This window comes from Elephantulus edwardii, unplaced genomic scaffold (assembly GCF_000299155.1).
Source record: "Elephantulus edwardii isolate Elephantulus edwardi_28Jun2011 unplaced genomic scaffold, EleEdw1.0 scaffold00005, whole genome shotgun sequence".
Taxonomy (NCBI): Eukaryota; Metazoa; Chordata; class Mammalia; order Macroscelidea; family Macroscelididae; genus Elephantulus; species Elephantulus edwardii.
In genome coordinates this window covers 10,174,071-10,199,184 of record NW_006399755.1, presented here as the reverse complement: position 1 = coordinate 10,199,184, position 25,114 = coordinate 10,174,071, and the positions used below count along the sequence as shown (strand labels likewise).

The window sequence follows — 25,114 nt, the reverse complement described above, 5'->3', positions numbered from 1 at the left end:
GAAACAACCTAAGTGCCCATCAACAAACGAATGGATAGAGAAGCTATGGTATATTCACACAATGGCATACTATGCTGCATTGAAAAACAAGAAACTCATGCAATGTTATTCAAAATGGGTGACTCTGGAGGACATTAGGCTGAGTGAAGTATCTCAGTCACAAAAGGACAAATACTGCATGATGCCACCGTTGTAAAACAGGACTGACCTCGGGGTTGTGGGGAGGAAACAGATGGGTTCAATAATGTGTACTGTATTGAAACAGATGAGTGAGAAAACTGTTTAAAAGGGATCTGTTATTAGGTATTTTTGTCATGACAGGAGTCTAGAGCGAAGGCTACATGGTGGAGTGGACCTGGGGGAGGGTTTGTAAAACAATAAAAGAAATTTTCTTTTACTTTTCCAAGAGGGGAGTGTACTACGGGGGAGGATTGGGAGTGGAGAAAAGTACAGCAGTGAATGAATAGAAATCCAAAATCTCTGTAAATTCTTACTGAAATTAATAATAAATTTAAATAAAACAAAATTTATATACATAAAAAAAATGAGCTGGTCATTAAAAAAAAAGTAACTGCCTTCAATGGGATACTTTTCATCATTTTGAACCTTACACAGTTCTTGAATCATGGCTTTGAAAGGCTCGTATTTTATCCTCAGAAAAATTAGTGGAGTTAAATAGGGTTTCTGTATTCCACTGTCTTCTAGAATAATACTACATGAATAAAACTAATGATGTGATTTCCTTTTAACCTCCAGCTATTAACTGTATGAGGGAGTTTTCCCCCCCCAAATTTGGTAAATTCAGTGAAAGAACACTGCTTGTTAAACAATAATAAAAGTCTTAGGTGGGTAAGGATTACTGTGAATGAGGAACTCCCAACTGCTCTTGTGGTGAATCATGAATTCTCTTCACATCTCTGTCTTAGCACAAGTGGAAGTGAAAGTAAAAGTTTAATGAGCAGGAGGTAGCAGTAAATTAATGATATAAAAAGATTTGTGCCTGTAATTAATCCATTTACTAATATTTTAGTTAAGAGTATCTAGTAAAATTGTCATCTTTTTATCATTGTTCAAGGTCAGTATACAGTCAGTCGTAAGTCTCACCTGTCATGGAGATCAATGGCATGGCAGGTCTATAATTTTTCCTCATGCATGAAAAATTGACTTAATTATGATAACGGCTTTATGCACCACAGATAATAGATGTTAGAGATTCTCAGTAAAATTGCAAAGGAATTTGATCTTGGGTTCACCACATAGTTAAGAAGGAAGCAAGACATAAGATGATAGACAGCAGTGCCCACCGGGCACTTCTTAGGTTTAACTAAATATTGAAAATTTATAGTCCTTTTAGAAGTTTATAGGTTCCACACTATCTGGAAACTATTGTCTTGCCCTCACCTTTATATCTCAGTTCAGGTACAAGAAAAGATCAGTATCTGATTCTTGTGAGACCCACTTAGTTTAAAAGCCTCATATTATACAAGATCCATTGTCTTTCAGCAGCTTCATAGGTATAGGTGGAATTGAGAGTCCCAACCAAGGAGTTGGGGATACCCAGTAATGAGAGGACACAGAGGAAAGCCCAGTCATAGAACTTTACCAAAACAGTGGCCATCAATCACCCATGTGTCAGAGTACTGCTGTGCTGTAGGATTTTTTTTTTTTAAATGGCTGTGATCTTTTAGAAGTAGATTTCCATGCCAGTCTTTTCAACCCTAATCTTTCAGTTGGTAGAGTTTTTTCAGGTGTTTTGGTTTCTCATTCTTCCTAGTTCAGATAGAAGTGATGATAGCTCTGGTGCCCTAGTGGCAAGACGCTGCACTGCAATCCCAGAGGTACGCAGTTCAAATCCACCAGATGCTCTGCTGGAGAAGGAGGGGGCAATCTCCTCCTGTACCAGTCAGATCTGATTTGATGGTACACGTAAAAAATAATACAATAAAAAAAAAATGATAGCTTGGTGTACTACAGTGATAACCTTAGAGCCAGTATACTTTTCCAGATGGAGTTTACCAACCAGGATTTTGCCCTTTTTTTTTTTTGGTAAACCAGAAGCAGTGCTATTTAATCTAATTCTTGAATTTTTACCCTTACCAGATTTCTAGGAGAACAGAGGTGGAGGGTTAACACAAAAGTCAGTTCTCATGCTCCAGGGAAAAGATTTTGTGAATCATTTGACCCCGCTTTCCTAAGACAAACCATTCTGTTATAATTTGGAGCATTTTTTTTTTTAAAGTCAAAGCTTTGCCTTCAGAAATTTTGAACCATTGATTGTCATGATTTCCGATACTGTTGAATTAAAATAACTTTTTTTTCCTTAGCTTAGATAGTCCTGCTGCACAGTCTTGTTTAAATGAACATCACCTTTTTTCCCTTCTGGCTGGAGCATTCATGGGATATAGCTATAGCCTTCAGTATTTTATCAACAACATGAATTACCTTCCCTTTCCCATCATACAGGTAAGTTAACCAATGAGCATTATCTTATGTTTAGAGTGTGACAGTTAAAATTGCCTCGTTTGTATGCATGTATAACTGACCACATCTGATTCATTCAAGATCTGATCATCAAAAATCAGATGTGAGGTCCTCAAATACCACCTAGAGAAGAGAGAATTGCATAGGTCTGTAGTGTATGAAAATTGAAGCTGCTGTTACCACTGCCATGCTTGGAATACCACTTTGTTCTCTTGTTTTCCTCCTTGTTTCAGTAGTGTCAAGTACTGTGACCAGGAGGACCAGGGAGATGATAACATTGACTTAGAGTACTTCTATGTAGCTGTGAGGCTGCTAGCTTAGTTTTGAACTTGAGAGTTTTTAAGTATGAACTTGTCAGTACGTTCCCAAATTCTTTTCAGAATAAGGCAAGACTTAGAGAAATGGAAATTTGTAGTTTCAAAGAGTTTTGGTTGCTTAGTGATAAGGAGTTGCACTGCCAACACAAAAGCATGTGGTTTGAATCTACCAGCTGCTCTGGAGGAGAAAGATGGGTAATGTCTTGCCATGTGATTTATTGCCTCTGAAAACCTACTGAAGGGTCAGCTATGAATTGGCTCTGACTCTATGGTATGTAACAACAGTTTTAAAATAAAATTATTTAGAAATTAGACATTTTAAATAAAACTATCTTGTGTAGGACAGTTTAAACTATCTTTAAGTTAGGTTTTTAAAATCACATCTGGTGGTGCATTTTTGGAACTTAGGGCCATCTGTTTAATATCACAGATGTACAGAAGAGTGAACAGAGAAGCAGACTAGTAGTTGACTATCATGTAATGTCAGATTTGTAAAATTTTAATACCATTTTTCTTAACTTGTATAAGATTTTAGTTTTATTTTTAAATATCAGAGTTTGTTCTGTGATGGTGATATTTAGTCTTGGCTTTAACTGCAGCTGTTGGTCTTTGTTGTTGTTGTTGTTATGTGCCATCGAGTCTTTTGTGACTTATAGCGACCCTATGTATTTGAGGCATTTTTCTGAGTTATTCATTCTGCCCGATTGGGTGCTATTCTGTATCCTGGGAAGCGTTGGAACAGAGGGATGTTTGGGTGAATGTATTGGAAGTAATAGAGGTGAGGATTTTGGCAAGAGCAGTTGAAGTGTTGGATCTTTCCCCTCCATCAAGTCTATAACTGTCTTTGTTTGCAGCCTGGGTAGGTTTGCATCCCCAGAACACTGAGCATAGTTTCTGTCATTAGCTTTAGGCACATGCATGGTTTACAGTAAATAGTCTTCCTTTGTGAGTTATGTGTTGCTAAGGGAAATAGAGCAGATTGTCAGGAAATTGCAAACTTGCTGCAAGATCTTGGACCTATTCCTTCTTTCTCTGACTTCCATAAAGTGATGTGATGGTGATTGCTACTTATTTTCTTTATTAAACAGCCAAGCTAATCAGGAAATTTTCTTCCTTTTTTAACAAGCAGTAACAACTGTTAAATCTTTATTAATTTTGGTGTCATGTATCATACAGTTTTTGAGGGGTATGTTGTTCTTATGTGCCATCGACCACAACCCATAGCGATCCTATGACCAGTGGCTCTGAACCTTGCCATGTTGAGCCAACCTCATCATCTCTGACCCACCTGACCCAATTCCCAAGAGATAATCTTTTTATAAAATACTCAAAGAATGTAGTGGGAAATGTGCCAGTGTGATGTTGCTTATTGGCCCATTCGTGAGGCTGCTTGTTTTCTTGATGTTGAGATATAATCCATATTGAAGATGGGTAGTCGTTAATTTTCTGTATTAAGTGATTCAAGTCTTCACTTTCTGCAAGCAATGTTGTGTCTTCTGCATAATGCAGATTGTTAATTTGTCTTCCTTGAATCTTGATGCCATATTCATCTTCTTCTAGTCCAGTTTCTTCAGTTATTTGCTTAGTATACAGATTGAATATGTATGGAGAAAGGATACAGCCTAGACATTCTATGTAGCTACTGAAATGCCCCCTGATTTTTTAGTCTTCTTTCTCTAACCTTTCTGTGAGGGATGTTTGAGGTGCGAGCTGTAGTAGAAATAATACAGGTCAGAGACCAAGTTGGCACAGGATAGAGCAGGGTTTAGGGCTCTTGTACATAGGATCACTATGAGTCGCAAACAACTTGACGGCACATAACAACAACAGTGTTCTTTTTGAAGTTAGTATAGAGTGGTGTATCCAGTATGGGATAGTACATTTCCACTTTGAAAATAATTGAATAAATAAATAAAATTAAAGGTATGTAGTAAATTTTCAAGTGTTCGTATATAGGTAGCACTTTATAAGATACTGTAGATGCTTGCCCAATCTTTGATTGGTGCAAATCATTAAGTGTTGTGCTCCTAACCAAATGATTGTTAGTTCTCAACCACCCAAAAGTACCTTAGAAAAAGGTCTGCTGATTTGTATCTGAATGGTCACGGTTAGGAAAAGCCTGTGTAATATAGTTCCACTTTGACACACATGGAGTTACTGTGACTTGGAATTAGCAGCAACTGGGATGGTATTTATAAGCATCTGCAGACATAGTAAGAAAAAATTTTATGTGTAAATACTTTAATTCTTTACCGTTCTTTAGTTTCTAAAATCTCTAGTGTAAATATAAAAGAAGGCCCTAATTTGAGATATTCATCTTTTATTTATTAGACTTCCTTAAATTCTTTCCAGTAACGTTTCATGTTTTTTTCCATTGGAATTTTTTGAGCATTGGGAAGAGAGTAGGGTAAGAACAAAACGTAATTTCTTCAGGAAGAACAGTTTTTATCTTTTTTGATTCTTTTAGATTATTCATGTTGGGAGGTAACCACTGTGGAACTTTTTACCTGGTTTAATCTTATTTTATAGATAAAATAGAGAGGAGATGTGTATTGTTCAGGATTGCACAGAAAGTAGGAACAATAGAACTTTTCTGAGGAGAATGTCTTATTCACTGTTTCATTTTAAAATGTAGCTTAGTTTAGAAGCAGCATGTATTATCTTTTAAGATTGTAGGTTTGGAAGCCAGCCTGCTGGGATTAATTTCTCAGATTTTTCCTTCTGCTAGATGATAATATTGATTAAGTTGCTGAACCTCTCTGAGTTTCAGTTTTTTCATCTGTAGTACAGAAAGAATAATCGAATCTCGTTTGTAGGGCTCTTGTGTGTAAATGGATAAATGTAAATAAACTGCTTAGAACAGTGTGTGATATATGGGTAAGCACCCAGTGGATGTTAGCAACTTTTGCTATTAATACCATTCTTTTGTACTTTCTTCAGTCTTGAATAATTATGGATTGATGATAATTTTCACATTAAATCTTGAATCAGTGAGATATGTAATTTAAATGTCTGTATACCAAAATTATTTTGACTCTATAATAAATTCTTGGAAGCAGAAGTGGCATCCACTTCCTAAACAACATGCCTCCAGAAACGCTGAACTTGGATGAATGTCTATAGTTGTAGAGGGGCTTCAGGCCTTTTTTTGTTCATAGTGTCCCTATGAGTCATGCTCAACTTTAAGGCAATCATTAACAACTTAACAAATTCAGTATTTAATAAGTAGACTGATAAACACTTGCTTTAGAATGAAGAAGAAAGACTGAGTGTATCATTTGATTGTTTCTCTTTTTGTTTCTACAGCAATACAAATTCTTGCGCTTTAGGAGGTCTCTGCTCTTGCTTGTTAAACATAGTTGTGTAGAATCACTGTTCCTGGTTAGAAATTTCTGCATCTTGTATTATTTTCTGGGTAAGAATTTCTACTTTTTGATATAGTATTTGCATTAATTCATATTAAAAAATAACAGCTATAAGAAAATCATTCTTGGTTCCCTATAGTTGTAGTTAGGTGATTTACTCAGTATTTGTTGATTATATTGTTCAAATTGGACTTGCTTAAGGGAAGATAACATGGTTCATTTTTTCATTATTCTGTTTAGAAAGAACATGCTCTTCTTTCATAAGTTTATGATTTGATACTTATACAGTAGGAACATCCTGTTGCTAAGGGAATCATAATGATTTTCAGGCACAAGAATATAATTTATTATTAACAGTTGAGTAGGAAATGTAGTCTTAGTCGCAGCACATAATAAATAAACAAAATCTTAACATTCTAAAATAGTGTGTCACACTGTCAATATTTATAACATTTACTTTCTTCTATGGTTATAACAACAAAATTGTTTTCAATTGTGTATAGTCGTCTACTTTTTTTTTACTCAATTTATGTAATCTGTTTTTTCCCCTCATTTTTTTTATAATTGTCATTTTAGTGGTAAGACTTCATTGTATCGTGATCAACTTCACTCAGCCTGATAGTCCTCTTAGTTGTATATGTGAGTTGACACAATGTCAATGTCAACATTGCCATGGTCAGTTATTTATTTCTTCTATAACTCCATTTATGTTTGATCTGGCAGCATGACTACTTTTTTTTCTCCCCACTGTACTTGGATCTTTTTAAGCCAGTTTTGTTTTTTGGCTATTCAGTTTTGTAAAATGGTTGGAAGTTTATTACAGAGAGCAGAGACAACACAACTGCAAATACTTTGTTGTCTATACCTGGACAGAATAATAGATTTTCAGTGACCAACAGACTAAAGAAGGGATGTTGTTGATTCTAAGTGATGATATACAGAGTAATTTATGGACTGAGAAATGAGATAGTTGCATCTGCAGTGCTCACTGTTAATATATACTATGACTGTAATCTGAACCTTATTGTTGATGGACTGGGGTAATTTATCCACATTGGAACTGTGCAGATTAAGGACTGCCTGTATTAAAAATCTTTCAAAGTGTTAGTAGGGTTGTGTTGCTTCCAGAGGCTGAAGGGAGAATCTGACATCTTGTCTTTTCTGCCCATATCGAAGCTGCCTGTTTTCCTTGGTTCATGATCACTTTCTCCATCTAGCATCTTCGAAGATGGTTTTCTTTTTTGTCTGACCACTATTTCTGTTACTACCTCTCATTCTACAATTCTAATCCTCCTGCCTTCCTATTAAAAGAAGCCTTGTGCATAATCCAGAATTATTGTTATGTGCCATCAAGTCAACTATGGCTCATAACTACTCAGTGAACAATAGCTCTGAACTTTGCCCTATTCTGAGCCAATCTTACTGTCTCGCACCTGCTCGCATTGCCACAGTCACTGTGTCAATCCTTCTCCCCAGGGTCTTCCTCTCCTGCACTGACCCTTCACCCTTCCAAGCATGCTGTCCTTCTCCAAGGACTGGTCCCTCTGGGTCACATGCCTAAAGTAAGTGAAATGGAGTTTCAAAGTCCTTGCCAAGGAGCAACCCAGCTTCACCTTCTCCATGACAAAGCAGTTTGTTCTCTTGGCAGTCTGTGGTATGTTCAGTACTCTTCTCCAGTACCACAACTCAGAGGCATCGATTCTTCGTCTGTCATCCTTATTCATTGTCTGGCACTCAGCAGCATAGCAAGCAGTTGAGAAAATCATGGCCTGAATTAGGTACACTGTAGTCTCTAGACAGACATTATTGTTGTTTAGCACTCTGGAGAAGTTCCTGATAGCAGACTTACTTAAAGCAACTTGTTTTTTACTTTTGACTGCTAATACATGTTGTTTGTGGATCCGAGCAAGATGAAACTGTTCTTCTCCACCCATCTAGTTGTAGTCACTTGGTCCAGGGATGAGAATCTTTGTTTTCTTGATACTGAGATATAATCCATATTAAAGATTATAGTCCTTGACCTTCTGCTCCTCCTCAGATTTGGCTTGCAAAATTGTGTCATTTGCATAATGCAGGTTGTTGAGTGTTCTTCCTGTTCTGATGGCACATTCTTCTTCATAAAGTCCAGCTTTCCAAATGATCTGTTCCACATATATATACTGAAAAGGTATGGAGAAAGGACACATCCCTGACATCCTTTCTTGATTTTTGAACCATACAGTGTTCCCTTCCTTTGTTCAGACAGAAATTCCTGGTCAAAGTATAGGTTTCTCATGAACACACTCAAGTGCTCTGGGATTCCCATTCTTCTTAACATTATCCACAATTTGTTGTGATCCACACAGGTAGCTCTCTTCCGGATTTCTTGGCTACATTTGTTTATTGAAATAGGTCAGTTGGTATTCCATCAATTCCTGCGGCCTTATTTTTTTCCATTTCCATCAGAGCAGCTTGACGCCCTCCTTCAATGCCATTGCTTCTTGATCATATGCTATTTCCTGAAATGTTTTTTATTGGCCATTTCTTTTTGGTTCAGTGACTCTGTTTTCCTTCTATCTTTGGAAGCTTCCTGGATCATTCAGTATCCTGCTCATAATATCCTTAAGTATTACAACTGGAGGCTTTAATTTGTTCTTCAGTTTCTTTAGCTTAAGAAATGCCAAACGAGTTCATCCCTTTTGATTTTTGTTTTGACTTCTTGGCCTTTTCATGTAATATTCAGAATCTCTTGCCATCCTTCTTGGTCTTTTCTTCCCCCTCTGTCTTTGTAATGACCTCTTTGAAAACCCTGTGAACAATCCAGAATAGTATGTGTTTAATCAAACTGCAAAATTCCTGTAGCATACAATGTATTATAATTACACGTTTCAGAGGTTAGATGTGCTCATCATTTAAAAAACTTCCGATACTAAATCACTGTCATCGGGTGCTACCAAGTCAAATCCGACTTAGAGTGAGCCTATTGGACAGAGTAGAGGTACTCCAAAGGGTTTCTGAAGCAGTATATCTTTATGAAAGCAGATTGCCTCACCTTTCTCCTGAGGAGTGGCTGGTATTCATACCACCAACTCTGTTTAGCAGCTCAGCATTTACCTACTGTGTCACCAAGGCTCGGTTGGGCGTAATTGTTATTAAGTACTGTTGAGTCGAATGCGACTCATAGTGACCCTGTGAACAACAGATCTGAACCCTGTCTAACCTGTGCGATTCTCATCATCTGTGATGACTTGAGCCTATTGCTGCAGTCAGTGTAAATGCATCTCATTGAAGGTCTTTCTCCTTTTTGCTGACCCTCTACTTTTCCAAGGATGATGTCTCTTTCCAAGGAATAGCCTCTCCTAGCAACATGCCTAGAGTGTATGAGAGGAAGCTTTGCTATCCTTGCCTCCAAAGAGCACTTTAGTTTCAAGAAAATGAACAATTGGACATCCTTAGAGGCCTATACTTCTGCCTACCCTAGATTTCAAAATATGTGGATGAGAGAGATAATGAGACATTTGCAGAGCTGAGATTCTAACACTTTGAGGTTTTGGTGTCTATACTTTGCCATCACATCTGTTTGATAAACTAAAGCATGATTAAAATGTAACTTTTTATAGTCATAGTGTCTTATTTTCCCCCACAGGCTATATTCCCAAAGCTTGGATTGGCACGGCTATGGACCTTCGAGAAGATAGGTTAGTGAAAATTAAAAAAAACCAAACCAATTCCTTTTAACCTCTGTTTCCGTCTTTTTAGGTGTTTGTTACTGTCAAGATAACTTTTCTTAGACTTAGCCTTTAAAAATAGAAAAAAAATTTTAATGTGTAAAATATGCATATAGTTTAATATTCCAAAGGTGTACAAAAGGATATATCATGAAAAAGATTCCTTTCCCCATTTCTAGACTTTTGATTTCTGTTTACAGAAGTAAGCAATGATAATCCATTTTTTGTTAGATTGTATAAGATTGTTATTACGTGCCATTGGGTCGACTTGGCTCATAGCTACCCTGTGAATAAAGGATCTGGATCCTGACCTGTGCTGTGCCATCCTCATCATCTCTGCTATATTTGAGTCCATTGTTAGAGTCACTGTGTCAGACCATCTTGTTGAGGATCTTCCTTTCTTATGCTGACCGTCTGCCTTTGCAAGTATGATACCCTTTTCCAAGGAAAAAACCTCTCCTAGCAACATGCCCAAAGTATGTGAAGCCTCACTAGCCATGTCTACAAGGAATATATAAAATTAGACTTCCTGAATTCCATGGGCTAGGTTTCTATATTTTCATTATTATTATTCATCTTCTGCTGTATTATAGTAGAAAACCATAGTTGTTGTTGGTCAGTGCCATCAAGTTGAGTATGACTCAGTGCCCCTGTGAATAGCAGATGTGAACTCTTTTTCTATCCTGTGCCATCCTCACATTTCCTGACACACTAGAGCCCATTGAGGCAGTCACCATGTCAGTCCTTCTGGTCGAGGTTCTTCCTCTCCTTTGCTGACCCTCCACCTTTCCAAGCATGATGTCATTCTCCAAGAAATAGCCCTTTCTAGCAACGTGCCCAAAGTATGTGCGGCAAAGCCCTCATCATCGTTCTTGTCTGCAGGATAGATTAATTCTGTTTGCAGTCCATGGGATGTTCAGTGCTCTTCTCCAACACCACAGCTCAAAGGCATCAACTATAGTAGTGTGGTATTATTCAGAGACAATCAAATTGAGTAAAATCATATGACCAGGTGAAAAGTCATAGGTGGCAGTTGAGTGATAGTACTGGGGTGTGCTATTTACTACTACTTTCCCTTATCTACCCTTTTCGTTTTTTTTAAAAAGCTATGGTGGAAATGTATGCGAATAAAACATTTCATAGTTTATATACACACAGCATTAGTTACATAAGTCATGTTATAAAATCCCTATCTTTTAAGTTTTTTATTTACTACTGTTAATGTAAATTCAATGCCCCTACCTGTGGTCTTTCTGTATCATTGTAGAAATTGCCGGTGAGGGTTCTCAATTTTTGCTAACTTCCAGAAGGAAGCACTGGTGCCCTAATGGTAAGGAGTTGTACAGTTAACCTAAAGGCAGGTGGTTCGAATCTGCCAGCTGTTCTGTAGAACAATGGACCATTTCTTCCCATGCAGTTTATAGCCTCTAAAGTGTCTGCTATGAGTCAATTTCAACTTGATGGCAATGAGTTGGCTTTTTAAAAATCTACACAATGGGGTAGAATTATAATTAGTATCACTCTAAGGTACAGTTCTCTGAGACAGACTTCAGAAATGTCTTCTCTCTCTAAACTTTTGCCAGTTCTGACACTGTCCTTCCATGGCACTTTCTACTTCTCTGTTGTATTTGATAATTCATTGCATTGGCCACACAGACCTCAGACAATACTCATGATTATGAGGCTTATTATGGAAGTAACAGGCTATCATTAAGCATTAGAAAAGACTCAAGATACAATTCTTCTTTCAGGACAGCATCTTCTAACAGCTGTGCCCATAGGTTAGCCTCTCCCTGGCTTTTGGCCCCTTTGACCTCAAGGGCATGACTGCTCTGCTCGGACACATACTACAGAGCTCGTTAGCTACTCTGAGAGGTGCCCACTCAGAGGCTCTCTACCCTGCCATTGAGCTGCCTGCCTGAAGGCACTCGACTGTCTTCTGCTCCTTGGATTGTTGATCTTCACTCTGTCAGGTGCCTGCACACACTTCATCCCTCTCCAGCAGGCAAGCCACATGCACATTACTTGCATTAGCAGCAAGTCTGCTTGTTTAATCCTCTTAGTGGGTCATAGGAACTTTATTTGTATAAAATAAAATGTTATTTTTTATTTCTAAGCCCCACCCAGTCTTAGAAAGGCTGTATATAAATACCCATCAAAAGTCATAGAGGCTAACTTGTACTGTTTCGGATTGTTACATGTAAATGTTTGTGTCTTGCTAAGAGATATTACAGTTTCTATAGTATAGAGGTTTCAATTCCTAATTTTTAGAAAGTTCTTAGGTAAAATCGAATCTTTTGTTTAATCGTTAGAAACCAGAAGCTTGCGGGGGGAGGGGGGACGGGTTTGTGCGGGGAGAAGGGTGCAACAATGAATGAATGGAATTCCAAAATCTCTAGATGTTCATTGAAATGAAAAATAAACTAAATTTAAAAAAATATACAATCTGAAATGTATACAACTAAGTGTAACTTAAAAATTAACAATAAATTACTCTACAAAAAAAAAAAAGAAAAACAGAAGCTTGGATCATTTACTAGGATAACCTATATTTTAAGCTAGGTCTAATTGAAAGCAGAAAAATGATGAATTTTATAGAAATTGATGATAATGCCTTTTCTTCTTTCATTTTGAAAATTCTTGTAAGGCACGGTATCTCCTTTGTGTTCATTATGAATACCCAGTCCTCAGTATGTATTTACTTAACAATGAGAAGTAAGCACAGTATTTATTCACAGACCTCCATCTTCCTGGTAAATATGAGGCACAGTGCTGGGCACTTGTAATCTAAATGACTTTAAAGCTCATTATAGACAGAGGAATTGGAATGACGAAATTATGCCAACATTACCTGGATGAAGAAGTCTCTGGGTGGTGGGCACAGTTAGCACTCAGACCCATGCAGCCTTGCTGTGGAAATGGGTTGTAGTGCATGGGTTGCCAGGAGGGCACTGAGAGTTGGAGAGATCATGTGATAGATCTATACTTAATAATTTTTTTAAAACCTCAGAAAATGGATGGCTGTTTGGTCGGTTCTGGTTCATAGTGACGTTGTAGAGCTGTAGGATTGCACCCTAGGGCTTCCCAGGCTATCCTCGTTGCTGACCTAGAGGGCTGCATCTTTGCCCTGCAGAGAGGCTGACAGGTGTGAACTACAGGCTTTTTGGTTAATAGCCAAGTGTGTAAGCCCTGCACCACCAGAGTTTTCTATCTAACTGAAACAATCATAAATGATAGAATTGGGGGGTTCAATCTTGGTTTTCACAATTGGTAGTTGTGTAGGATATGATGCATTTTTAGAAACAGTCAGATTTTTGGTACTATAATACAGCATTAGCTTTATTTAGCATTCTAATGACATTTCTTAAATTGCTTTAAATGTAAAGAATAGTTATTTTTAGTTGCTAGTGTGTTATTTATGAAACTAGTCAAAGTGAGATAATAATCACGTTTAATGACTTGTATATAATCAGATTGCAAAGCAAAAATAATTAATTTCATCCAGCCTCTTGTAATTATGTTTATAGGCTTGACTTACTATTCCCCCATGGTATATGATGCTGAAAATAAGCCACACAGGAAACTGCAGTGTCAGTTTGTTGTTACTGAGTTCTGTTGTGTCAGAACTGGCTTATAGCTGACCCTCCAGCAGGTATTTAGAGGCAGTAAATTGTATGGTAGGAGATTACCCATCTTTCTCCTGCGGAGGAGCTGGTGAATTCGAATTATGTACTCTTAGTTTGTCAGTACAGTTACTATTGAGTCACCAATTCTGTGTGTGTTGTGTGCCATGGAGTCGAAACCAACCTATAGCTGACCCTTCAGCGGATTTTCAGAGACAGTTAATCGCATAGGAGTCGTCTGTCCATCCTCCCATGGAGCAGCTGGTGGATTTGAACCATGTGCTTTCAGGGTTGCAGCACAACTTCTTACCATTAGACCACCAGAGCTCCCTAAGCCATCAGAGCAGTATCAGGACTACTAATTTAGGTCTACTCATCTCTTAAAACTCTTCTAAGGTACCTGGGAAAGAACTCCATACTTCTCCAAAAGGAGAAGAATTTTACTATTACTTAGAAATAAAAGATTTCTTTGTTTTTCAGTGTGTTGTTTAAAGTTGTAAATTATTTAGATTGTGTGCTTCCCATAGGATTAAATAGTACTTTCTGCTTTTATAGGCAGTTAAATCCTCTTGACACTGTGAGTGGTCTCTTGAATCTCTCATTACTCTACCATGTCTGGCTCTGTGGTGTCTTTGTCTTAACAACTTGGTACATCTCTTGGATACTCTTCAAAATCTATGTTACAGAGGTTAGTAGTAAATTTTTTGTTTATGCTTTTATGTTGTGGAGTGTACAGATTGATTTTCTAGTAGATTAAAAGTCATTATGCAGAAAAAAAGTCAATATGCTACACTGAAGCAGTTTTGATAAATTAGATTTTTGTTCCATAACATTGTTAGAGACCTTATTTGTAGCCATCATTTACTTGCTTGTTTTTTCCCCCTCTGAGGAACAGTTCACTTAACGGTTCACCAACTGGGTTAATAATGCTATGCACTTACCATACTTTATCTAATTCTTCAGAGGCTTCAATTTCTCTAATAAGTACACATTAAATAGACCTGAATTTTAAATTGCTTTTATTTGCGTTTGCTATATTGTTGTTGTTGTTGTTGTTGTTAGGTGCTATCAAGTCAGCTATGACTCATAGCAACCCTATGAACAACAGATCTGAACCTTCCCCTCTCATGCTTCATCCTCACGATACCCAATATCATATCCTTGAGCCTGTTGTTTTATCACTGTGTCTATCCATCTTGTACTGTTACAGTACAGAGTGAAATCTAAGACAATAAAATACTTGTTTTTTGAAGACCATTTTGATGTTTATTTTGTAAATGAATTATAAATTGAGATCATAAAATCAGACAAAAATATTTTTAAATGATTGGAATTAGGTTTTTTTATCTGAATCTTAAATTTGTAGATCATACTGGGTTTTCATTCAGTCATTCATATACATTTTATTTCATAACAATTACTGTAGTAGGATAATGTAATAATTAATTACACTGTCTGATTAACCCCTAATTGCATTATCCTTCACACAACATGTTTTATTCCTTTTCCCCTCAGTTTTTGTAGGTTTGTATCCTTTTGTGGCTTCAAGAAAATACTTGTTTCTGTTGTTGGAAGATAGGTCTAATAAAAATTGGTACAGTAGCATTTTAGAAAATTGTATGTGTTTACATACTGCAGCTTGTTTTTGCAACAAGCAGTAAAGAAATTAATGGTATTTGCACTATTCTAGAATAAATTTTAGTTGGTGCTTGCTTACTGAGTGTTTTGAGATCCTGAAAATGTCTATTTTTTGGTCTTTATATTTTTATTATATTTGATAGGCTCATCTGTTTCCTGTTCAACCACCATTTGCGGAAGAATCAGATGAATGCCTTCCTAAAGTTTTAAACAGCAATCCTCCCCTCATCATAAAGGTACTAGAATTTTGGATTTTGTATCTTTAAACGGCTGTCTCTAACTTGTCTTACAGAATGAGTTTATTAGTTACTGCTTTTAGATACATTTTTGAAGGCCCACCTTATTTTAATACTGATAGTGTAAAAGCCACTGCTATACTGAATGCTGTTTATGGTTTTTAGTTGTCATTCCAAGTTAATAAAATGTTATAAAATGTTGCAGCTTATATGTACAAGCTAGCTAATGGTCTGTATTTAGAATAAGTTTAAAAAAAAATTTCAAACAAAGAAAACAGTGATATCTTAATTACCATTAACTTTTTATAAACTTTGCCTTGTAGCCAAAAAAACATTGTCAATATTTTATTTCAATTGGTCAATATGTATTTTTTTAAAAATTGCTTTTTCAGTATATATGTTTTTGTACTCATACACAGTTTGCTGGGTTTTGTGACTAAAGTTGTTGTTGTTAGGTGCCTGTGACTCATAGCAACTCCATGTGCAACAGCCCTAAACCCTGCTCTATCCTGTGCCAATCTTATTGTCTCTGACACACCTACCCCCATTATTCCAGTCACTGAATCAGTCCATCTCATCAAGGGTCTTTCTCTCCTGCGCTGTCCCCCCATGCTGCCAAGCATGACATTTCCTCTCCAAGGACTGGTCCCTCTTTGCAACATGTCCAGAGTATGTCAGACGAAGCGTTAGAATCTTTGCCTCCCAGGAGCAGCATGGTTTCACCCTCTCTAGGGTGAATCTATTCATTCTCTTAGCAGTCCATGGTATATTCAGTACTCTTCTCCAACACCACAGCTCAAAGGCATCAATTCTACTATCATCCCTAGTCATTGTCCACCTCTCTGATGCATAACAAGTGATTGCAAAGACCATGGCCTGTATCAGGTACACCTTAGTCTCCAGACTGACATCATTGCTGTTCAGTACTCTGGAGAGGTCTCTGACGGCAGACTTTCCCAACGCAATACATCTTTTAATTTCCTGGCTGCTGGTGCCAAGAGAGTTCTAAAAAAAGGTGTTGATTGTGGAGTGGAGCAAACTAAAGCTGTATTTCAGTCTCTTTATCATCCATCATGATGCAGCCAGTTGGCCCAGTGGTGAGAATCTTGGTTTTCTTGATATTGAGCTTCAATCTATATTTAAGACTATAGTAGTAGTCCCTTACCTTCTGCAGGCAGGGTTTATATCATCTACATAATGCAAATTGTTGATGAGTCTTCCTTTAATCCTGATGCTACATTTCTCCTCATAAGAGCCCAGCTTCCCAGTTAATCTGCTCTACTTATAAATTGAAAAGGTATGGAGATAGGACACATCCCTGGCGTACACCTTTCCCAGTTTTAAACCATGCAGTGTTTCCTTGCTCTATTCAGATGACTGCCTCCTGGTCCTAGTATAGGTTTCATATAAGCACGATCAAGTATTCTGGATTCTCATTCTTCTCAGGGTTAGCCACAGTTTGTTGTGGTCCACACAGTCAAACACCTTTGCATAATCAATGAAACATAGACATTTCTCTCGTATTCCCTGCTTTCAGCCAAGATCCAATATCCCGAGTACCACGACCCCTTCTAAATCCAGCCTGCATCTCAGACACTTCTCTGTTGATGTGCTGGTCCAGTTGTTTTTGTATACTTTTCAGCAGTATCTTGTTTGCATGTGATATTAATGTTCAATAACTTCCATCCTCTGTCGAATCACCTTTCTTTGGAATGGGAACACATAGAGATCTCTTCCAGTCAGTTGGCCAGGTGGTTGTCCTCCAGATTTTTTGGCACAATTTGGTGAGCACATCTAGAGCAGCATCTGTTTGTTGAAATATATCAGTTGGTATACTGCCAATTCCTAGGGCCTTGTTTTTTTGCCAGTTCTTTCAGAGCAGCTTGAAGAGCAGCTTGAACTTCTTCCTTCATCACCACATACTCTTGCTCATACATTGTTTCATGAAATTCTTCTGTGTCTGCCAATTCCTTTTTTTTTACAATGTATACTTTTTCCATCTTTTAATACTTCCTAGATCATTTAATATTCTACCCAAAGCATCCTTAAGTATTGTAACTTGAGGCTTGAATTTGTTCTTCAGTTTCAGTTCTTTGAGCTTAAATGTTGAGAGTACTAATTTTAATAATACATATATATTGCCATGGGAAAGTCTGCCGTTGGGGGACCTCTCTAAAGTACTCAAGAGCAACGGTGTGTCTATGGAAACAAAAGTGCGTCTGGTGCAGGCCATGGTCTTTGCAATCACTTGTTATACTTCAGAGAGCTGGACAATGGCCAAAGGGGATAGAAGGAGAATTGATGCTTTGAGGTTTGGTGTTGGAGAAGAGTGCTGAAGGTGCCATGGACTGCTAAGAGAACAAACAGATTAATCCTGGAGAGGGTTAAACCGGGCTGCTCCTTGGAGGCAAGGATTCTGAGGCTTCGTCTGACATACTTTGGTCATGTTGTAAGGAGAGACCGGTCCTTGGAGAGAGACATCATGCTTGGGAAGGTGGAGGGCAGGTGCAGGAGGGGAAGACCCTCTGGGAGATGGATTGATTTGGTGACTGGGCAATCAGAATGAGTGTGTCGGAGGCAATGACAGGACAGAGCAGAATTTAGAGCTGTTGTACCTAGGGTCGCTATGAGTCACAAGCGACTTGATGGCACATAACAACAACAACAACAGCAACAACAACATATTCATAAGGCTCTCTATAAATCAGAATTACAGATAAGATTCTAATATCTCTTTCTCTGTGTGTGTGTGTGTAAAATCAAAAGAGAGTATAAAGTGTGCAATAGTTTAAAAGTCAAACAAAGTGGGAATAAATTGTTTTGACTCAAATTGCATTTTGAAGTTTTAAAGTTTTGACTTGCTAATGTAATTCTGCTAAAGGGTCATGATATTTTTAACAGATTTTAAAATAATTAGAAACCACAGTATTGGTCATGGTCTAGAGAAGTTAAAAAACTAATAAAATGAATTACTGAGGCTCTGATTGCATTTATGTATCAATCATGACTAATTTATTAGATAAACTTTAAGTATTACTCATTTGATTTTTTTTAACATGTTAATGAGCAGATGTTGGTCAGTGCTGCTTGCTGAGGTATAATAATGAATATGGCATCAGGTATCACCTGGAAAAGAAAAACGTACAAGATAGTAAAACGTTCCTCTAGTAGGTTTCAGGAGAGTAGTGCATCACAGAGGGAATGTTAGCTTGCAGTGTAAGTAAAGAAAAAATGTTTAGTAAAAACTTTAACAGATATTGCATGTCTGCATTGTGCCGTCTACTGTATGAGGTAGCCAGCAAGGTGTTGTGCTTTCTTTCTTGGACCTTACAGTTTGATGGAACATCCAAATTGATAATTACAGCACAATATATTAAGTGCCACTTTTGAGATCTATGTTAGTGTAGGGAGATGATGGGGAGGGTTCCAGGGAAAACTGATATTTGTTTCCCACCACAGAGTTAGGAAATAGCATCGAATTTGTAGTTCCGTGTGCCTTGAACCTGAGGTGGATCGGGGAGGGTAGAGGTAGTAAAGTTTTGGACATCTGGAAAGGAAGATTATGGTTCTGTACTATTTCTTTCATGAAAAAGCAAACATAATTTCCTTGAAGTATGTACTATTAAGTATGCACAATTAATAATTAAAGTATTATATAGAGGTTAAAAAACTAATATTGTGTATTTTTCCCTTTAAGTATTTGGCCTTACAGGACCTGATGTTGCTTTCTCAATATTCTCCTTCTCGAAGACAAGAAGTTTTTAGTCTTAGCCAACCAGGTATTGCTGAAAGTAATAAACACAAATAGGCATATTTATATGGAAAGTATTATACTGAAAGTTTTCGATAATGAGTTCAAGAAGTGAATTTTTTATTTCATGTGCAAATGTACTTTTTATTTATGATCCTATACTATCCCTCTTTTTTAAGTTTTTTAAAATTCATTGTTGTGCATTTTCTTCTCCCTTTGCCCTTCCCCCCTCCCATCCCACCTCACAATACAATACACCCTTTGTTCCAGATTGTTGTCATACATATAATGCCCAATCATATATTCCTTTCAGACAGTTCTTCCCCTCATCTGATCTAATGCAGTGTTCATTAGCTATCCATTTCCCCATTCTCTCAACCCCTCCTTGTCTGTCCTTTTTCTTAACAGTGGTATTATGCAGTATTTATCCTTCTGTGACTGAGATATTTCGCTAAACATAATGTCCTCCAGGCTCTCCTGTGTTGTATAATGTTTAACACATTCATAGTTTTCAGTGCTACATAATATTCCATCGTGTGAATGTACCATAGTTTTTCTATCCATTCATTTGTTTGTGGGCTCTTGGGATGCTTCCATCTCATGCTGTTGTGAATAGCTCAGCAGTAAAGACGGATGTGTATTTGTCTGTTTGAGTTGCAGCTCTGGTTTCTTTAAGGTATATTCCCAGTAGTGAAATTGCTGGTCAAATGGTATTTCTATTTCCACCTTTTTGTGAAAGCACCTTCCATAGTGACTATACCATTTTACATCTCCACCAGCAGTGAATAAGAGTTCCAGTGTCTCCACAACCTCACTAGCATTTGTTGTATGCTCTCTTGTTGAACTTTTCTATTAATCCTGGGATTAGATTGTATCTCTTAATTGTTTTGATCAATAAGTGAAATCTTAATTTAAGTCTTAAATAGCTATTTTTGTTGCTATTAGTAGAATTGATATAACTTATAAAAGTTGAAGGCTTATTTCCTTAGCAGCCTCATTGCCTTTAACCTAAAGAAATTATTCAGGAGATTAGAAGTCTTAGAGAAGAGTGACATAGAAACTCTAAATAAAAGTTTTAATGCCAGAGTGCCTCTTAAAAATTAAGTGGTCTAATATCTAAATGAGTGATCTAAGTCTCTGTTAAGTGACTTTTGACCCTAATTGCAGAACTCTATCTCCCCACTGTGTTGCTTTACCTCTTAAGAAAAAAAAAACCAAATCAACGAAAAACAGAAGGAACTAGATTTCACAGTGGCTCAGAAATGCTATAGGCAGCTCGGAAACACTTCTTTTAACTTGACAGACTCTTCCAGAAAATAGCTTCTACCAGGTCTCTGCCTTATTCTTAAAGGGAATATTACCCAGCTCCAGTCACCAATGGAGAGCAAAGACTCAGAAGCTCTCCATCTTCTCTAATCAGCTTTTCATTATTTTGCCATATTTGCTTATCTTCAAATTGTATGTTAACTCATCTGTAGTTACGTATTACCTGGAAAAGTTATACATAGATAGAAATGATTGGTGCCACTTTCCTTTTAATAGCGTGAGCAATCTAAAATGGATGCTGTAGAAAAGAAACTATAGCAGTACTTTACCATCAGACAAAGATTTGCTTAAGAGTTCTCTGTACATGAAACAGTTTCACCAGTGATATAAGTAAACTAATGGGTATGCTACAGTTTAACTAGACTACGTAATCACTTTTTTAGTGGTCGTCAGTTGCAGTAGTGCAGAATGTGTGAGACTTACTGATAAAGATTTGCTCAGAGTTAAGTTGTAAATTGGGACATATTTAAGGTAGAATCTACATGGATAGAGACTAATCAATACTCAGAATGGGTAAACCAGTTTTTAATGTACTCTACTGTTTTTTTTAAAGTCAGTCAAAATAATTTTGGGGGATTGTATACCAATTTTAGTTGCGCTAATAGTTAAAAGTTTCTGATAACCACTACCATCAGACCAGCCTCTACTGTTTCCAATAGATAATGAAGCCCAGTTGATTTTCTGAATTGACAGCTTTAGGAGACAAAATTTTAGAAAATGAAGAGATAATCAGAAGTAAGGTGATTTTTTTTTTTAAAGAGTATGGATCATAGTTGTTTAAATTAAATAGATAGGAAATATGTTTATAAATTACCCAAGTGTAATGTATGATCATTGTTAGATTCAGGGGCCTAGTGGAAAGAGTGCTGTTCACCCAAAAGTGATGCCTATGCTGATTCTGATTTAGTTGTGGCTTCATGGGAGAAAGCTGTGCAGTCTCCTGCCATGTGATGTATAGCCTCCAAAAACCCACTGGAGGCACAGCTCTGAATTGAGTTTTTGAGCTTTTCTGCAGTTGTGATAGCAGATAGGAGCTATTGCATAAATGAAAACATAAGATAGCACATAAGGTCAGACAACAGTTCAGAGACCATTGAGGACCTTGGGTTGCATCACATTAGACACATTGGTGTTTCTTCTTTTAGTCTTCAGACTACTCAGTTCAACTAGTAAAGCAGCCCTGATCTTTTTCATTTAAACTTAATAAATACTGAGTTGCCATGTATGAGGTGACATAATTGTAAGTACTAGTTGAATTAAAAGATGTGGACTCTGATAGAAAATGTAATGTAGCTCCCCCTTTCCCCATTTCGTCTCTACTTTGAGAAGAGAATTGAAAATTATCTGCATTTTAAAGACTGGTTTTTGGACCTCGTAGGTGGACATCCCCACAATTGGACAGCCATTTCAAGGGAGTGTTTGAATCTTATAAATGATATGACTCAGAAACTGGTTGTCTACCAAGAAGCCGCTGCTATAAATGGAAGAGTAGGATCTTCATACCCAGTGGAACCTAAGATATTGAATTGCCCAGGTAACTTCTAGTATAGAAGTATAGAACTCCTAGGAGAGGAGACAGCATTAACTCTTTATTTTTTTCCAATAAAGAACATAGTAGTTAATCTGAGGGTACGTTTATGAATGTGTGGTATATATACTTAGAAAGTACTGATGAAACTTCCGCATTTTGTACTGAACTAAGGGGGGGGGGGAAAGACCAGTGTGGTGGTGTTGTATATCGTCGAGTCAGAATCGATCCATAGCTGACCCTCTGGCGGGTTTTCAGAGGCAACAGGAGGAGATTGGCCATCCATCTCCTGTGGAGCAGCTGGTGGCCTCAAACCGTTTGCCTTTGGGATTACAGTGCACTTTCTTACCAGTAGGCCACGAGATGTATTATTGTTGATAGAAAAATTCAGCCCAGTGTGTGGTGATGGTATTAGAAGGCTAACAAAATAGTAGTCATGGAAGAGAAGATTTTTGCTTATACTAATACAAATCCGGAGTTCTGGTGGCCTAGTGGCAAGAAGCTGCACTGCAATCCCAGAGGTATGAGGTTCAAATCCAAAAACGACTGGAACAGCACATCAACAGAGAACTACCAGAAGTCCAGGCTGGGTTTAGAAGGGGTCTTGGTACTAGAGATATTGTAGCTGATGTTAGATGGATCTTGGCTGAAAGCAGAGAATACCAGAGGAATGTATATCTGTGTTTCATTGACTATGCAAAGGCATTTGACTGTGTAGATCATAACAAACTATGGCTGACTCGGAGAAGAATGGGAATCCCAGAACACTTGATCATTCTAATGCGAAACTTATACTTGGACCAGGAGGCAGTCGTCAGAACAGAGCAAGGGAACACAGCATGGTTCAAAATTGGGAAGGGTGTACGCCAGGGATGCATCCTATCTCCATACCTTTTCAACCTATATACAGAACAGATTATCCGGGCGGCTGGGCTCTATGAGGAGAAATGTGGGGTCAAGATTGGTGGGCGATTTATCAACATTCTGTGTTATGCGGATGACACAACCCTGCTTGCTGAAACTGAAGAGGACCTGAAGCGCCTGCTGCAGAGTGTCAAGGACTGCAGCCTACAATATGGATAGAGGCTCAATGTCAAGGAGACAAAGATTCTCACCACTGGACCAATCGGCAGCATCAGGATGGGTGGTGAAGAGATTGAGATTGTACACAGCTTTAGTTTGCTTGGCTCCATAGTCAACAGTCTTGGCACCAGCAGCCAGGAAATTAAAAGGCGCATTGCAATGGGAAAGCCTGCTGTTAGGGACCTCTCCAAAGTACTGAAGAGCAATGGTGTCTCTCTGGAGACTAAGGTGCGTCTGATACAGGCCATGGTCTTCACAATCACTTGTTATGCATCAGAGAGTTGGACAGTGACCAAGGAGGATAGAAGGAGAATTGATGCCTTTGAGCTGTGGTGCTGGAGAAGAGTATTGAGAATACCATGGACTGCTAGGAAAACAAACAGATTTGTCCTGGAAAGGGTTAAACTGGGTGGCTCCTTGGAGGCAAGGATTCTGAGGCTCCGTCTAACATACTTTGGACATGTTGTGAGCAGAAACCGGTCCTTAGAGAGGGACATCATGCTTGGGAGGGTGGAGGGATGGCGCAGGAGAGGAAGGCCCTCTATGAGGTGGATTGATTCAGTGACTGGGATAATTGGGATGGGAGTGTTGGAGACAGTGTGATTGGCACAGGACAGAACGGAGTTTAGGGCTGTTGTACATAGGGTTGCTATGAGTCGCAAGCGACTCGACAGCACATAACAACAACAACAATACAAACCCAGGTGAATCTTTGGAAGTTCTGGATACAATATCCTGAAAACAAAAGTTGCTGGGCAGTATCCAGTGAGGCATTAAGTTTACTGTGTCAGGCAGGGTGTCTTAATAAAATGTTAGTACTCTTTCAGTTTGAATGATGAAGGCTCTGAGGAAAAAGTACAAGTGGAGGAAACTGTGCTGTTTCACCGAATTCATTAAGTCAGAAGTGCTTCTGAATGTAAGGCTGACAGAGGGCTCCATGTTCAGATGTTTGCTGGAGCCATGCATTTAATGAACGTGTGTGAAACTGCCAGGGTGAACTGGCTGGGTGAAGACTGGGATTGTAAACTGGAAAGCATAGACTTTATCTGAAGGGGGAAGCTCTGCAAGCCTTGTCCTCATGTGGGTAAAATGATATGATAAATGGGTACTTTCTATATTTTCATATACAGAAATATAAAATATAGATGTAATTTGCTTAGCCAAATAACAGTTACAGATAGGAATCTGCTCTAAAACTGGCTAGATATTATTAATGCAGTGAATAAAATTGTTGCAATTTAAAAATTAAATGTAATGAGTTAATTCAAAACCAGAAATTGATCTTAAAGATGAGAATGTTCATGTAGAGACATAACAGAAGAGGCTAACAGGAAAAGATGTGTAAAGCTCTTTGGTTTTTATCAACTCTTGACTCTTAGGATGCATGGTCATTGAATTCCATAAGTATAATATGGATCTGGACTATTAAAAGGGAATATAGCATACTGAACTTTATGTAAAAACCTTGAATAAAATGTGGAAATACATAAAATTTCAGAATCTTTATACTGCCTCTGTTCTTTTTATAGAAGAAATTACTTTTCAGACACCAAAATCTAGCCAGGTGACTCAGCCTTCAGTGCCTCCATTAGTTAAAACATCACTGTTTTCTTCAAAATTATCTACACCTGATGCTGTAAGTCCCCTTCGGGCCCCTTTTGCCTCTGGTGTAATGAACCGAGTGACTGGCATTTTGGATGTAAACACTTGCTGTGGGTCACATCAAAGTCCTCAGCTTAGAAGAAGAGAGCCAAGATTATGGTCATCTGCATCTGGTGAGTACTGTTTCCACAGTTTGAAATGTCAGAGTTAGAGAAATCAGACAGCCTAAACTTATGTTATTGTTTTTTTTATTATTGTTTTGTTTTTTTAATAGATCAGCAGATGACAGAATTTTCTAATCCTTCTCCATCTACTTATGTTGGTTCTGAGGGTAAGATAGTGGGACAACCCAACGTGATCTATTCATGGATTCAAAATAAACGTGAACAGGTAGGACCTCACATATTAGTAATTTCGTATAAGTAAACCATCAGGAATAAATAATGGATTCTCTTGT

General features: G+C 37.8%; 1 protein-coding gene across 2 annotated transcripts in view; it reads left to right on the top strand.

Moving 5' to 3' along the window:
• Positions 1–25,114, top strand: part of NDC1 (NDC1 transmembrane nucleoporin) — a 68,314-nt gene that overhangs the window by 11,669 nt on the left and 31,531 nt on the right. For both annotated transcript variants that reach the window (XM_006879703.1, XM_006879702.1), the window contains exons 5-13: positions 2,325–2,463; positions 6,105–6,213; positions 9,789–9,840; positions 14,049–14,181; positions 15,275–15,367; positions 19,065–19,146; positions 21,823–21,978; positions 24,585–24,830; positions 24,932–25,047. In XM_006879703.1, the coding sequence (XP_006879765.1) occupies positions 2,325–2,463; positions 6,105–6,213; positions 9,789–9,840; positions 14,049–14,181; positions 15,275–15,367; positions 19,065–19,146; positions 21,823–21,978; positions 24,585–24,830; positions 24,932–25,047 (1,126 nt within the window). The remainder of the gene's footprint in view (positions 1–2,324; positions 2,464–6,104; positions 6,214–9,788; positions 9,841–14,048; positions 14,182–15,274; positions 15,368–19,064; positions 19,147–21,822; positions 21,979–24,584; positions 24,831–24,931; positions 25,048–25,114) is intronic.